Here is a 16,932-nt window from a genome sequence, read left to right on the forward strand (position 1 = left end):
GCCACATCTGAGGGCTGCACCTGGGATTCCTGTTTTTCACCCTTTAACTCCATCAGTCATGATCTGGTCTTTGCTGTGGGGAACACTACACTGGTACCCCAGAAATAGTTTTGATTTAGAGCTATCTGATGCTGCTTGGTCAGGTATACAGCAATGTGGTATCGGAGGGTATAGCTAGGGACATAAACGTGAAACAGAGACATGGACAAGTCAGACGGAATTCTAGCACATCGATTTCTGAAACTCAGTACCATTAGGTTTTGACAGTCATAGTCGTAGAACTGAGCCGATCTTAGGACAGGTGGAATTTTTGCACACAATTGCTCAGACCAAATTTCAGGGCAGGCAGCAGACAAAGAAAGTGTAGTTGAATAACAAACCGACGTCAGGAGTGGAGAAAGTAGAAGACAGAGTCTAACAGACTTGGGTCAAACCAGTAAAATGGGCAAAGCCAACATAATGTCTTCAAACGCTAGAAGAACAATTGCTCAGGCACTTCTATGTGTAGGGAACAGCCTTAAATAAAGTCAAGCCTGTCCAGATTGACTGGGGACTGGAAAGCTGGGAGCATGCTGGCCCCTTTAAGAGGTGGCCAGGCACACATGCACACCCTTTGGGTGGCAGTGACAGCTGGATTTCGATGGGGAAAGACTTGGAATCCCACCCAGATGGGAAAGCAGCTACCAAGGGAGGAAGGGCAGCCGAGTTGGCGGTCATGGCACTGATGCATTACATAAAGAACATAACTAATGACCACAACTGAGAGATGCAACTAAAGAAAACAGCTACAGAACATTTCCCATTAGGATAGAAAATCTACCTTCAAATAAATGGGCAAAAAGGTGAAGATCCATTCCAATTTGAACTCAAGTCTAATTTGATATCTCTCTGCCCACCCAAAAGCTCAATTACTAAGGTCATAGGTCTACTTGATAGTATGATGGACCAGGCTCACCTCCATAAGGTTCATAGCAAGAATTGTGGAATCTGCCTATGTAGAAGTCAAGTCCAATGATAGCAAAGATGAGAATAGCAAAGAACAGGAGCAACCCAATCTGGAGTAGAGGAATCATGGCTTTCATAATAGACTTCAGGACAACTTGTAAACCTGCAGAAGACAAGGAAACACAATGAGAGAAACCAAGACAAGACAAGATATCTTTAGTGTAATCTATTCTATGTAAAATAGTTAGACAAAACATACAACAGATCAAAGCATGTGCCAGAATGAGACGAGAAAGTATACAATATGGACGTAGACGTTGGAGATATTCATTGTGGTCACAGTGTACAGGTAAAGAATACAAGTGAATACGCTTTTATCCGTTACTCATTAGATACATTTAATGGCCACTTTACTAGAGACACCCATCTAGTAGCACGTTGGACCTCCTTTGACCTACAGAATGTCAGCACTTTGTCATGGCATCAATCCACAGGGATTAGAGGACTCAGGGTGTGCCAAGAAAATATTCCCAGCACCATTAATCCCACCAAGACTAGCTTTAACAGTTGACCCCCAACAGGAAGTGTTCATCGATTGTGCCACATTCTGACACCCATCATCATGGTACAACACAAATCTGGATCCATCTGACCAGGCAATGTTTTTCCACTGCTGTGATCCAATTTTTGCCCACTGGAGTCTTTACTTTCCGTTTCTATAAGACAGCAGTGGTACCGGTTGTCTGCTATCATAGCTCATATGTACTAAGAAGTGCTGAAGTGTGCATTCAAACATGCTAACTAGAACACAAGTATTATATCCAGCTGTAATTTACTTGAATATGCAGCGTATGTTCATCAGCATGATTCCTGACATCCTCTGACCTCTTTTAGTGATGAGTTGTTTCTGTTCACAGGATCCCCTTTTGCTGAAAGTTTTCCCTCAATCACACCATTCTCGACAGGGGCATGCTGGACTCAGGGGCAGGGTGACAGATACCCCCCAAGCTGGACCCCCAGTGGGTGTTTGAGACCGCCTGGCGTTTGTGGCCACTTCCATCTGTCAGCGTCCTCACTGTAGCTGGCGCACAAGTAAGAACACAGGGCAACCCTGATACCTGCAGGCACTCAGAGCCTGACACCGGGACTTACATGATGGTGCATCCCGATGCAGGCCATGCAATGACATCATTTTACCACGGACCTAGATAAGTTGAGGGTTGGGTTGGAAAATGGCAAATGAAGTTCAATATTGATAAATGTAAGGTTATGCACATGGGCAGGAGAAACGGATGTCACCAATATACACTAAATAGGGGAACTGCTAGGGAAAAGTGATATGGAAAAAGACCTGGGAATACTAGTGGACTGTAGACTTAATTGGAGCAGTCAATGCCAGTCAGCTGCTGCAAAAGCAAATAAAGTCTTGGTCTGCATTAAAAGAGGCATAGGGGCGATGGACGAGAACATTATCCTCCCACTATATAAGGCACTTGTCAGGCCTCACATGGAATACTCTGTACAGTTCTGGTCACCGGGGCTCAGGAAAGATGTTGCTGTGTTTGAGGGGGTCCAAAGAAGGGCAACTAAGTTAACAAACGGAGTGATAGGACTGGAATACCCAAAGAGGCATCAAAATTGGGATTATTCACCCTGGAAAAAAGACTGTAAAAGGGCGACCAAATAACTATGTGTAAATACATTAGGGGACAATGCAAGGATCTCCCCCATGATCTGTTTATACCCAGGACTGCGACGGTAACAAGAGGGCATCCACTACGTCTAGAGGAAAGAAGGGGTTTTCATCACCAACACAGAAGGGGGTTCTTTGGAACTCTCTGCCTGAGGACGTGGTGATGGAAAGATCCATAGAGGAGTTTAAGAGGGACTAGATGCCTTTCTAGAGCGCTATGATATTAGAGGATATAGACAGTAAATAACCAGCGGGGTTGTTGATCCAGGTCTTGGAGTCAGGTAGGAACTAGCTCCAAAACGTTGATGCAGGGATTATGCTGACTGCCATTATGGAGTCGGGAAGGAATTTCTTCCTCCAAATGAGCTAAATTAGTATCTGCCTCGTTATTTTTTTGACGTTCTCGGGGGGGGGGGGGGGAGTTTACCTACGTTCGGCGCTCGGGAGAGAAGATATCTGGCTCTATTTAAGCATTAGAATTCATCACTAGGATTTCTGCTGACGGATAGAATTCTGCACTGCAGCGTATTTCACCTGCGATACGCCCATGTAAATGGTTCAGAAAACTCTAATTAATCGCTGGACTTGATTGTGGCTATTCTTTTGTAATGTGATGTTCTGCCGCGATGTGGCCAGCGTGAAATCGCATCACCCATGTGAATGAGGCTTTAGGTTGACATTTGGCACAATTACTATTTGGAGGGTAGTATTAAGGGGGCTCTTGAAAGCACTATTAAAGAGGTATTCCCGTAAGGGGGCGCTTTCAGACGTTTGAGATCAGTGGGGGAAGCCCACCGATCATGAGAACAAGGGTCCCTTTTGCCTCACTTACCGTCACTTCTGCATTGCAGTTCTGCCTGAAATTATGTGACTCAGAACGGAGCACATACTCATTGCCGCTCCATTCATTTCAATGAGGCTGATAGAAATAGCTGATTGCGCATGGCGTATGGTGATAATATTAGTCTTTGTATAACCACTCAGCTTAGGATCTGCCTCTTTTATGCTATGAGCTCAGGTCAGTAGACCGCTGGACAGGCTGGCAAACAAAAATGTGCCTGTAATCTGCTTGTATGAAACTTGCCATATAGCGAAGGAATATAGTTCTTGGTTCTGGTACCATGTTATGGTAAATAGATAAACAGGTTAATGGTAGAAACACATAATGCAGCTGGCTGAACACTGCCAAATTACATTCATCCACAGTAGCAATTGGCCGCACAATATTTGCCTAATGGTTGCACTAATTATTGCTCAGTGTGAGGGCATGGTTTGGCTTTCATGTGGCCATCTGCATTGTTGGTCTCTAATCATGGGTCAGTGCTGTGTGATTGTGCCCCCCCCCTCCCCTAAAACTTGTCAGCCAGCCACTGATTCTCGGTATACTCTCCACACCACTGCATGAGAAACCCCCCATGGTTGGCAGTGAGGCCCTGGCTAGTCCAGCACCAATGACCGGCCTCGTTGGAAGTCACTCAGATTGCTGGATTTTACCCTGTGGATTCACACTGAAACTGATCCACGGAAAACTGATCTCGTATATGATGCACTCTGGGGTCACTAGTCTAACATCCATACATAGAAACTCCAATCATGCAAGGGCCAGGGGCTCTAATAAAGGGACCATTCAGGGTATACCCATGTACAATTACACAGTATTAAAAGAATCAGGATAATATAATAAAAATATATAGATGCTGATAACGAGGGCACCTGGAGGAAACACTCCCTAGTTTATACTGCGGGCTTCCTTCAGAGGATTCAAAGAAGAATGTACAAAACTGAAATAAGGCTTATAGTAAAGTTGCTTTGGTTTCTGGACTAGTCAGGTCTATTAAAAAGAAATTACATGTTAATTAATTTTTTGGTGGAAAAATTGCTCCAGTCATGACTGAATTTTACTTTCCCCTTCATTGTTGTTCCACATCGAGCAGCATCTGTACATGTGGCTGCGGCTTGTACTGCCGAGCTCATCCCTGTTCATAGCTTCAGATGCCCTGGATCCCCAGCAGAGCAGCAGACCGACCCCTGCGAATATCCAAGGAATAGACTACCAGTGGATATTCCTGGAAAACCTCTCTGATTTTGGGACAGAAAGTTGGAAAATATCTTCTACACAGTCACGACTTTTATTTAAATATGCACTGAGGGTGTAAGGATGGCAGTGGTGGCCATAACAGTGCAGCACCTCCATTCTACACATACAGCTGTGGTCATTCCAGCAGCAGTCCTATATATGCTCATCATATGACAAGTTTAGGATATCACCCCATGAACCCACCTCTCAGCAACAAAGGGATTTGGAATTTTTAAGGAGTTAAATCTGTTAACAATGTAATCATTTGGCAGATGTCCCTTTGGTGACACATTTCCTGGATGGCAGGTTCTGCATCAGTGACAGGAATGGCCTGGTCAGAGGAAGGCTGGCAGCACTTCACCTGGGAAAGTAGGAGGTCTACAGAGTAGCGTGTGTCATATGTTCACACTTACTGGCTATTAATAAGATGACTGCAGAGAATGAAACATCTGAGGAAGTGAGATCATACAAATATCCTCATACCTTCCCGTAGCACAATGCCAAAGACAAGTCACCTGCTTCTCTTTACACGGGGATGAAGGATCTAGCAGCACCTTCCACTAAACCCTCTGCTGCAGCGTCTATGTAGTGTGACACAGGCTGCATATTCAGAGGTACGGTCTGGAAGAGGAATAGCTAAGCTTCACCTCACCAAGGCCAAAGATTCATCTTCTTGCCCTACTTTTGTATGAAAAATGCCCTGAACAAGGTAAAGTGGCCTTTTGGCATCTACCAAGTGTCCACCACCAAGGGCACAAACCCCGCCAATCTTCCCTAACTGTGCCTTTGAGGTCCGGTGCTGGACCCTTCATTTTATGTACTTTATAGTCATATGTAGCCACTATCTGAAACTCCTTGTACACTATCCTACCCAAAGTAATTGGACACCTGAGCAGAAATAAAGAGTGGTATTTATTTGCATATGTTAATATCTAGAGATGAGCGAGCGTACTCGGAAAAGCACTACTCGCTCGAGTAATTTGCTTTATCCGAGTATCGCTGTGCACGTCCCTGAAGATTCGGGTGCCGGCACGGAGCGGGGAGCTGCAGGGGAGAGCGGGGAGGAACAGAGGTAAGATCTTTCTCTCCCTCTCTCCTGCCCGCTCTCCCCTGCTTCCCGCTGCGACTCACCTGTCAGCCGCAGCGGCACCCGAATCTTCAGAGACGAGCACAGCGATACTCGGATAAAGCAAATTACTCGAGTGAGTAGTGCTTTTTCCGAGTACGCTCGCTCATCTCTATTAATATCCAATGGGTCACCCAACTTCTTTAACAAAACTCTCCAAATGTTTGTAAGATGAATGAAGAGGAACACCAGCTGAAGTGTCAAAAGGGCCGAAGGAGACTCCACAAACTATTAACATATGGAAATAAATACTACAATAAAGAAACAAGAGCGTACATATCATAGAGGCAGACCATGTGACTGCTGTGGGGCCCCTGGCAAGAAGGGGCCCCAGTTCTGATTACACCATACCTTTAGCTACAGGGTAGCGAAAACATGTGCAGGACCAGCTTTTTAGCAAACAAGGGGTAGAGAATTGGCCCAAGTCATTTTAACTCCTTCATGACACTCATACACAGTTAGGACATATACAGCCATCCACAGCTTATACTATGTATGGAATGCACTCAGGAGCCAAGCCGAGCCAACTCCGTACACAGCGGGTATCGGCTGTCTGTGACAGCCAACACCCGCCTGCAACAGCCACAATCAGAGATAACTTACATCTCAGTTAACCCTTAAATGCTGTTGTCAGTTATGACAATGGCATTTAAATATCCCGATTGGGATTTAAATGTCTAGAATGGCTCCACATGGGTGCCGTCCAGGTGTCATGGCAGCCTGGGGAGTCCAGAGCTGCCATGATCGTTTGATAATTAAAGATTTGCCTGTGGTACATCTTTAATGGGAAGCCTGTTAAAATACAGTATGATGCAATACCATAGTACTGTATTATACTATATGAGCGACCAAACGATCACAGGTGTAAGTCTCCTATGGGGACTAATAAAGAAAAGTTAAATAAAAATAAAGATTTTAATTATTATAAAAATAAAAAATATTAAAACTTAATAAAATCCTTTTTCTAGTCGTCACACCTAAATTTAAAAAAATCAAAAAATTGCTATCGCTGCAATTGTGAGGGTTATTTATTTATTTTTTAAATATCACATTATTAATCCTGCATAACTAACTGCAGCACAAGAGAAATACACAAATGGCAGAATTTTTGGGTCATTCAGTTTCATTTAAAGGGGTTGTCTCACGCCGAAATGTTTTTTTTTTTTATTCAATAGGCCCCGTTCGGCGCGAGACAAACACAAGGGATGGGTTAAAAAAAACAAACAGTTTAGTACTTACCCGAATCCCCGCTCTGCGGCGACTTCTTTCTTACCTTAGCAAGATGGCCGCCGGGATCTTCACCCACGATGCACCGCGGGTCTTCTCCCATGGTGCACCGTGGGTTCTGTGCGGTCCATTGCCGATTCCAGCCTCCTGATTGGCTGAAATTGGCACACGTGACGGGGCGGAGCTACGAGGACCAGCTCTCCGGCACGAGCGGCCCCATTCACCAGGGAGAAGACCGGACTGCGCAAGCGCGTCTAATCGGGCGATTAGACGCTGAAATTAGACGGCACCATGGCGACGGGGACGCCAGCAACTGAGCAGGTAAGTGAATAACTTCTGTATGGCTCATAATTAATGCACGATGTATATTACAAAGTGCATTAATATGGCCATACAGAAGTGTATAACCCCACTTGCTTTCGCGGGACAACCCCTTTAAGTCTTTGCTATGGGGCCCCATCTCTTCTATATACGCCACGAAAGAAACATTCTGAAGCCACATACCTCTAAACTTTTAAATCCCAAATTGTGGGGTATGTTCAGCTCCACCTCATACTCCAACCAGGAGCACCCTTAAAATGGCTATGAAATGCCTCTTTCTATGCATATTTGCATAAACTATGCCACCTTGGGTTCGGACTTCATAGGGTAGTATCCCAAGAGATGGAACAGTTGGCATGTTTAAGTTCAACCCATGTGATAAAGTAACAGCGGATCAAGAGAGAACTGTGATAAAACACTAATCCAATTATGTCCAAAATGAAAAATGCAGTTGACGTACTTGGAATTCCAGACACCAGCTTCAGGGGTCTCAGCACACGAACAGCCCGAAGAGTCCGTAGATCAAACTCTGGACCAGTAGATGCTATAATTCTGCAGGCAGAGATTACATATCATTACTACATCACTTCAGAGTCATTTAATGTGCATTAACGAACAAACAGCAGTCACATACTTAGGAGCAGTAAAGGACTGAAACATGCACAAACTGGCCATGTAATCTAGGATACCAGCATTCTTATCTCTTTTCAATGTGTACCATTAAAAGTGGTTTTCTGTGCTTTTTTCTTGTTTAGCCCCTCCCCCTTGTTCTTGAAGAATTGGAAGGCTTTGAAGTATAACATTTTTGTAAATTCCCTTCCTCCAACGTCCACTGACCCGAGCGCCACTGCATGCAAACACAAATTTCTTTACACTGGCTCACTCACAGTCTGTGGGTTGCCCAAGTACCCAATAAGTGGGTTGCCTGATACTTGCTATTTGTCACGTGTGGCCCATACATTGAACAGATTGTGGTGAGAGGGGGGGGGGGGAGCATGTAAGGATCTGAGTGCCACTGCCATGTTTACTTGCAGGGGCACACAGGTCAGTAGTTACCACAGGAAGGGAGAGATCCTCTTATTACCCCCCGTAATATCTTATAACAGCAACGTCACTCCTGATCTTCTTATTTCACTGTGACATCTCATTACAGTAACTAGAGTCCTGGTCCTCTTAATATCCTATAACATATTATTACAGTAACCCGGCTCCTGAGCCTCTTATTACCCCTGTAACCTCTTATTACAGTAACCCGGCTCCTGAGCCTCTTATTACCCCTGTAACCTCTTATTACAGTAACCCGCCTCCTGAGCCTCTTATTACCCCTGTAACCTCTTATTACAGTAACCCGGCTCCTGAGCCTCTTATTACCCCTGTAACCTCTTATTACAGTAACCCGGCTCCTGAGCCTCTTATTACCCCTGTAACATCTTATTACAGTAACCCGGCTCCTGAGCCTCTTATTGCCCCTGTAACATCTTATTACAGTAACCCGGCTCCTGAGCCTCTTATTACCCCTGTAACATCTTATTACAGTAAAGCGGCTCCTGAGCCTCTTATTACCCCTGTAACATCTTTTTACAGTAACCCGGCTCCTGAGCCTCTTATTGCCCCTGTAACATCTTATTACAGTAACCCGGCTCCTGAGCCTCTTATCGCCCCTGTAACATCTTATTACAGTAACCCGGCTCCTGAGCCTCTTATTATCCCTGTAACATCTTATCACAGTAACGCGGCTCCTAAGCCTCTTATTACCCTGTAACATCTTATCACAGTAACCCAGCTCCTGAGCCTCTTATTACCCCTGTAACATCTTATTACAGTAACCCTGCTCCTGAGCCTCTTATTACCCCAGTAACATCTTATTACAGTAACCCGGCTCCTGAGCCTCTTATTACCCCAGTAACATCTTATTACAGTAACCCGGCTCCTAAGCCTCTTATTACCCCTGTAACATCTTATCACAGTAACCCGGCTCCTGAGTTTCTTATTACTGATGTAACAGCTTAATACAGTATCCTCTCTCCCGAGCTTCTTTTACCCCTGTAAAGTTTCATTACAGAAATTCAGCACTCTTACCCCTGTAGAGTATTTAATATTACAAGATTTTAGCCTATAACATATTTGAACACATTCTGAAAGGGTTAAGTGTTTTAGGATGATTAACAAAAATGGCATAAGGGTCAGAGTCATTTAGCTCTGGCTTCTGTGCAGTAGAGAGATGAGTCAGCATACACTCACCCTCCGGGAACATATATCAGTTCAGGGAAGCTTCTCTGTCTTATACAGCAATGACTGCAGGCTGCTCAATGAAATCAAGTAGGATTTAGTGTTCTAGGGGAAATTCCCCTTTACTCAGCATCATTATATAGTCCAGTTTATGGTTGATATAGTCCAGAATCTGGCTAATATAAAAAATGGCTAGTTCTATTTCGTTGTATAGTATTATAGAGTGTTCAGTCTGTTACTCTACTGCAGAAAAGAATAGTACCGTGTCAGTTACTAGATGTTTAACCCTTTCCAATCCACTGTCTGATGTCTAAAGACATTATGATTTAAGGCTGTACAGCTCCGATGTTGGAAGACATCCGTCGGGGTTCTCTTACTGTATATTGCCAGCCTCTCTGCTGTTAGAGCCTATCCAACGTGTCACATCATGCAGTACTGGCTTTAGCCAGCAGATAGCGCCGTTGTATAACGGCAGAAAAAGAATAAGTCCCCTAGGAAAACCAGGATACAAATTGGATTGGAAAGGGTTAAAAGAGTCTAACCCTTAAACAATATACCACAAACAGCAACATCAAATATTACTAGTGATTGAAAATTAAGTTACCATTCTTGGAATCTGTCCATACACTGTGCAGACATCTATTGACTTTGGGTAGACCTACTAACTATTCTAGCAGAGTGCAATTAAAAACTGCCTAGAGTGTCACAATACTCCAGGCTAGTAATCTAAATCTCTAGTAGACACACTGCATTCTAATTATCGCCCATGCTGCTTGCCAGAGGGGTGCCTAGAATAAGACCAATGGGGAGAGTAATGCTGTGAATGCAGCCAGGATGTCGCAGATGGTGGTATCTCAATGCAGATTCAGAATAGGATAAAGTAGATGGAGTTACAAAAATATGCAAATTTTATTAGCTAACAAATAAACAAAAATGAGCAAGGTTAAAACAACAAGAGAACAGTTGACCTTTTACAGTAGATTTTCTACCATTAACTATGGCTAACTAAATCCTAGGATTATTAATACTCTTTTCAGAGCACAAAATAACAACTGTTTGTCTTTTTTGCTATTCCCCTTACGTTTTGCACATCTACAGTCAATTTGAGGCTGACCTCACTTACGTATGTTGCGTGGGTATACTGACTTCGACCAGTTCTGGCTAATCTGGAGTCAGGAACATTCCTCTACTATGGTTTCCCAAAACCTTGATGCAGTCCTGATCCCCTCCAGGTTGGTGCGCAGCATGATCTTTCTCTCTCAGATGGTTCCAGGCAGCAGAAAGTCTTCAAGTCCAATGCCATCTGTGCTCACACAACAGCCCCCCTCGTATCCTGGTTTCCAGTCTCTCTCTCCTGCAGCTGTTCTGCAGAGCGTTGCACCCTCTACAGCACCAGCGTCTCTGGTGCCTGTTGAACTTCTCCAGCAGCACCTATACCTTCTGTACATTCCCTGTGCTTCCTCTGATGGCACAATTCACAGGCTTTTTATAGTGTGCCTGCAGGTGCTGAGAACATTCAAACTTGTTCCAGCAGGTTACGGTTCTTCACACAAACTGCACTGACTAACATTCATATTCTTCTAGTACTTCATGTGTCTAAATTCCCTGTCATGCACCTGTTTCTGATGCACGGCCAGGATCTTGCGACTCGGTTCTCTTGTGTGACAGGAGGGGCAGAACTTAGTGTAGCTGATGTGGCTGGTAGCCACTAAAGTTAGAGGGGAGAGTGGAACATTGCTTCCCTTCTTGCACTTATGAATGTGATTATTGCAGGGGGGAGGAGGTTGAGTCATAAATGTGATTATAATGTGGCGGAGAGGGATAGTGAAGTCCTGGATGTGATTATACTGTTGTGGGGATGGATAGCAAAGCTCTAGATGTAATTATATTGTAGTGGAGAGGGGGGATGTTACTCTGGATATGATTATACTGTGGCAGGGATGGGTGTTGATGCTCTAAATGTGATTATACTGTGGCGAGAAGGGATAATGATGCTCTGGATGTGATTATACTTTGGTGGGAATAGATGGTAATGCTCTGGATGTGATTATACAATGATGGGGAGGGATGTTGAAGTTCTGAATGTGAGTATACTGCGGTGGGGAGGGATAGTGAAGCTCTGGATGGGATTATACTGTGGAGGAGAGGGATGGTGATGCTTTGGATGTGATTATTTTGTAGCCGGAAGAGATGGTGATACTCTGGATGTGATTATACAATGATCAGGAGGGATGGTGAAGTTCTGGATGTGAATATACTCTGGAGGGGATGGATAGTGATGCTCTGGATGTGATAGTACTGTAGTGGGGAGGGATGGTGAAACTCTTGATGTGATTACACTGTGGCCAGGAAGGATGGTGATTATATTATAGCAGGGAGGGATAGTGATGCTCCAGATGTGATTATACGGTGGGGGAGAGTGATGGTGAAGCTCTGGATGTGGTTATACTCTGTTATCCTGTCTGATAAGTGGGCGCGGAGCTTGATGTATCTGATGTGGTTGGGAGCCGCTAAAGTAAGGAGGGAGAGCGGAACATTGCTTTCCCTCTTGCACTTATGAATGTTATGTTCTTGATGTATTTATACTGTGATTATTCAATAATGGGGAAGGATGGAGAAGTTCTAGATGTGAATACACCGTGGAGGGGATGGATGGTGATGTTCTGGATGTGACAGTACTGTAGCGGGAAGAGATGGTGAAACGCTTGATGTGAATAGTGAAACTCTGGATGTGATTACACTGTGGCCAGGAGAGATGGTGATTATAAGGTAGCAGGGAGGGATAGTGATGCCCTGGATGTGATTATACTGTGGAGGGGAGGGATGGTAATGCTCTGGATTTGATAATACTGTGGAGGGGAGGGATAGTGATGCTCTGGATGTGATAGTACTGTAGCGGGAAGGGATGGTGAAACTCTTGATGTGATTATACCATAAAGGGGAGGGGTGGTGAAGCTCTGGATGTGATTATACTGTGGAGGGGAGCGATGGTAAAGCTCTGGATGTGATCATACTGTGGAAGGGAGGGATGTGATGCTCCAGATGTGATTATACTGTGGAGAGGAGGGATGGTGAAGCTCTAGATGTGATTATACTGTGGAGGGGAGGGATAGTGAAGCTCTGGGTGTGATGCTCTGGACATGATTATACTGTAGCTGGAAAAGATGGTGATGCTCTGGATGTGATTATACAATGGTGGGGAGCGATGGTGAAGTTATGTATATGATTATACTGTGGTGGGGAGTGATAGTGAAACTGTAGATGTGATTATACCGTGGAGGCGAGGGGTGGTGACGCTCTTGATGTGATTATATTGTGGTGGGGAGGAATAGTGAAGCTATGGATATGATTATACTTTGGTATGAAGTGATAGCAAAGCTTGATGTGATTATACTGTGGAGGGGAGGGATGTGATTATACTGTAGCTAGAAGAGATGGCGATGTTCTGGATGTGATTATACGATGTGGGGAGGGATAGTGAAACTCTGGATGTGATTACACTGTGGCTAGTAGGGATGGTGATTATATTATAGCAGGAAGGCATAGTGATGCTCCAGATGTGATTATACTGTGGAGGGGGAGGGGATGTTGATGCTCTGAATGTGATTATACTGTAGCCGGAAGAGATAGTGATGCTCTAGATGTGATTATACAATGGTGGGGAGGGATGGTGAAGTTCTGGATGTGATTACACCGTGGAGGGGATGTAAGGTGATGTTCTGGTTGCGATTACACTGTGGAGGGGATGTAAGGTGATGTTCTGGATGTGATTACACTAGGAGTGATGTGGCTAGGAGTGATGGTGATTATAATGTTAGCAGGGAAGGATAGTGATGCTCTGGATGCGATTATACTGTGGGGGGAGTGATGCTCTGAATGTGATTATACTGTAGCCGAAAGAGATATTGAAGCTCTGGATGTGATTACACTGTGGTGGGGAGGGATGGTGAAGCCCCGAATGTGATTATACTATGAAGAGGATGGATAATAAAGCTCTGGATGTGATTATACAGAAGCAGTGAGATGTTTTTATTCATTTTTTTGTAAAAAAAGTATTTGCTAGGGTTTCACTAAGGTGAGGTTTTTTTCCAGGGGGGCCCCAAGGCTGAAGAGGTTGGGAAAGTAGCAGGTGCAACAGATATCAAGCCCCACCAATCAGACACTAATGGCTCATTGTTGCAGTTTGCTATTAATATCTGTAATGAGACAACCCCTTTAAGAAAGAATTGCTCTGGCAGAACATTATAGAAAGCTTTGCTTACCACTATACTTTAAAGAAGCAGATTTGTGGGTATGACTAATCCTCCTTCCTCATTCACCCACCACCTCTCTTCTCTAGATATACAGCACATTAAGTAGGATTGAATTGTCCTGTCTATCGATTGGCCACAGCACAGGGGAAAGGGAACCATTTAGATTTTACTTTGGGGTCGTCAATATTTTTCCTTGGAAAAGACTGGCATGTGTGAATGTGCTTCAAGTTGATTACTGCCCTGGAATAATGAACGAAGACCCCGTGTAGATCTTTGTACTTTGCTGTATAATATTCTGGTATTATATAGTATGGTGAGAATAGTTTAAATTGTTCAGGGCTGGATGTTACCATTCCAAAGATATGCCATTATTCCTGCATCATCAGTATTCCTGGGTACAGATCTATTTATGTGCCTCCGACACGCTGTATGACCCACATACAACTTCACTTCTTAACCCTGTCTGTAAAGATTCCAAACATTCAAATACTCAGATTCACAGTGTACATTCACTTCTAGCTATCATTGTACAGTTAGCCTACAGACACAATAACTAAGCTGATCCTCTATAATTTTCTGCTCACCACTACTTATTTCACCCTTTCCTTTCTCAGATTGTGGTATAGTGCAATATAGCATACCGATTACACCCTCCAGAAAATGCAAATCTGTAGAGCAGGCCCAATATGTGAGATTACTGAATAAAAAGGGGGATTCTGGAGATTTGAGCTAAACAGCCTGCAAGAATGGGAGTGCAGCTTTAGATAACAGTTGTCTGTAATATATACTGACTCTCACAATCAATACAATATCCAAGTAAGGGTCCATGAGGCATCATAGTACCACCATACGATACAATCTTATGGCACTGCATAAGTAGAAACACTTCAATCAAAGGCACTTATTGGTACAGCATCGGCTCATGCATTCGTATGTAATATGGCTGTGTGCATGAAGCAGTGTTCCCAAACCTTTTTAACACTGGTTAACCATTGGTAAAAAAATTAGGATTAAAGGAAAAGTGTCGCAAATATTGTAACTTTAATGAGTCTGCTGCAATATCTTATGTATTACATGTGGATTTTGTTCCTATCCAGTCGTATTGCACTACAAATTGCTGCAGATTTACAGTGCAAAATTCAGACAAATTTGCATGTCTGGATCTGGTGTAATTCTGTAATTAGATCATTTATTAAAAAAAAGCTAAAAATAAGTCATATACAAAACACCCCAGATGTCAGACCCCACAATTAATCCAGCTATCAAACTCTTATATTAGACCCCAAATGAGAAACCGATATTAAATCACTCCCCCAACCAATAAATGTAATCACACCCCGAACTTCACCATTCTGCCTGCAGTAATCACATCCAGGGCTTCACCATCCTACAGCCCACGAGCGTATATTGGCCAGTGTTTTCATGGCCGGCCGTTATATGCTTCCATCTAAACAGTCCCCCCCCCCTTCCCTCCACCTTACTGGCTCTCTGCCTCTCTCCTCCAGTCCAACATTTGCAATGGGAGTGGGTAGGGCGGGGGGGAGCTAAGCTTCCTTCTGCCCCGCCCACTTCAATTGCTGGCTATGGACAAGGGGCGGGGAGTAGGTGGGAGCTTAGCTCCGCCCCATCCTGCCCACTCCCATTGCAAACTGCTCGGAGGGGAGGAGAGAGGCAGAGAGCTAGTGAGGGTGAGGGAAGGGGGGGACTGCTTAGATGTAAGCGTATATCGGCCGACCATGAAAACGCCGGCCTATATACTCTCGTGGGAATAAGCCCTCAGCAATCAAATCAAGACTTTACTACCCACCCTCCACCCTCTCAATCATCACATCCATAGCTTCACTATCCCCTCCCCCAAAATAATTAGATTCGGAGTTTCACTATTCAATCTCCCAAATAATTGCATGCGGAGGTTCACCATTCCTATCCTTCCTGCAATACTCACATCCAAAGCTTAACCATCCCCTCCCCTGAAGTAATCACATCCAGAGCTTCACTACCACCATATTCCCCAGGGGTCTAATCAAGAGTTTCACTAGCCTCCACCTTGCAATAATCGCTACCGCAGTTTCACCATTTTCACCCACAATAATCACATCCAGCGCCCCATCATTCCATCACACAGTGATATATTCCTCCTGCAATAATCACATCCAGAGAGCCTGTCACACTCTTGAGGTCTCCTGTATATTGTCTTTTATGCAGTGCAACCTTCTATCTGATGCTTATTAGACACAAACTTGATATTAGTTTTACTTTTACATCAATCCCATGATGCACAGTCTCTAGCTAATGCTGCGCTGATACCATTTCTGCCTGCTGGGTGGACAATGTAAATATCATTAACCTCTAAATTCACCTAAATAAGCTAAAGACAATAAGTATACAGTCAGGAGGCTGAACTATCATCTTCTTCACTAAAACTGTGTAAACCAGAGCCTCTACTCCTTAGCAGGTATGTGAGTGTCTGTCCCCCTGAGAACAGCATGTGTGGTACAGCCCATCCACAGGAGGTTCTAGTAGTGATAAAGTATAGCATTCTCAGGGGGAAACACCAGGAGATCACATGACTTGACTAAAAGGAATTGTTCAGATAGAAAGGCATAACTAAACAAGGTAACACTAGCTGATTAATATATACTGGGGGGCTAGCTACACGATGAATGAAAAAAATATTCAGTGTCTATACAGGGGATTTGGAGCTGTGTGTCAAAAAAATAGCTCAGACAGCTAGAGAGATGTTAGGAAATAAGTCAACACAGAACTTTGGATCTAATTGTCTAGAAAAAAACATCATGGTGTCCAGGATTTTCTTTAAGCACCTTATCCATAAAACCGGACCGTTCTGTTTCATGATGTACAGCGGTCTCTAGTTGGTCACTCAACCTTTTCCACTTTGCAGGTACAAAAAACTGGGCACATCTAGACTTGAACAGTTCTTCCATCGCATGCTATATGCTTGGAGTAAGGGAGCGTCCCCATAGTGTTTTTCACTACACTGGGGGATTCTGACTGGGGGTTCCGTCGCAGAACAGCACTGTGACTGGAGCCCAGGAACATT

General features: G+C 44.0%; 1 protein-coding gene across 1 annotated transcript in view; it reads right to left on the reverse strand.

Moving 5' to 3' along the window:
- CACNA1A (calcium voltage-gated channel subunit alpha1 A) overlaps window positions 1–16,932 on the reverse strand; it is a 266,456-nt gene that overhangs the window by 167,598 nt on the left and 81,926 nt on the right. Inside the window, exons 4-5 of the mRNA XM_066593712.1 lie at window positions 7,850–7,941; window positions 956–1,108 (exon numbers count right to left, since the gene is read on the reverse strand). Coding sequence (XP_066449809.1) covers window positions 956–1,108; window positions 7,850–7,941 — 245 coding nt within the window. The remainder of the gene's footprint in view (window positions 1–955; window positions 1,109–7,849; window positions 7,942–16,932) is intronic.

Source organism: Eleutherodactylus coqui, chromosome 2 (assembly GCF_035609145.1).
Source record: "Eleutherodactylus coqui strain aEleCoq1 chromosome 2, aEleCoq1.hap1, whole genome shotgun sequence".
NCBI classification, from domain to species: Eukaryota; Metazoa; Chordata; class Amphibia; order Anura; family Eleutherodactylidae; genus Eleutherodactylus; species Eleutherodactylus coqui.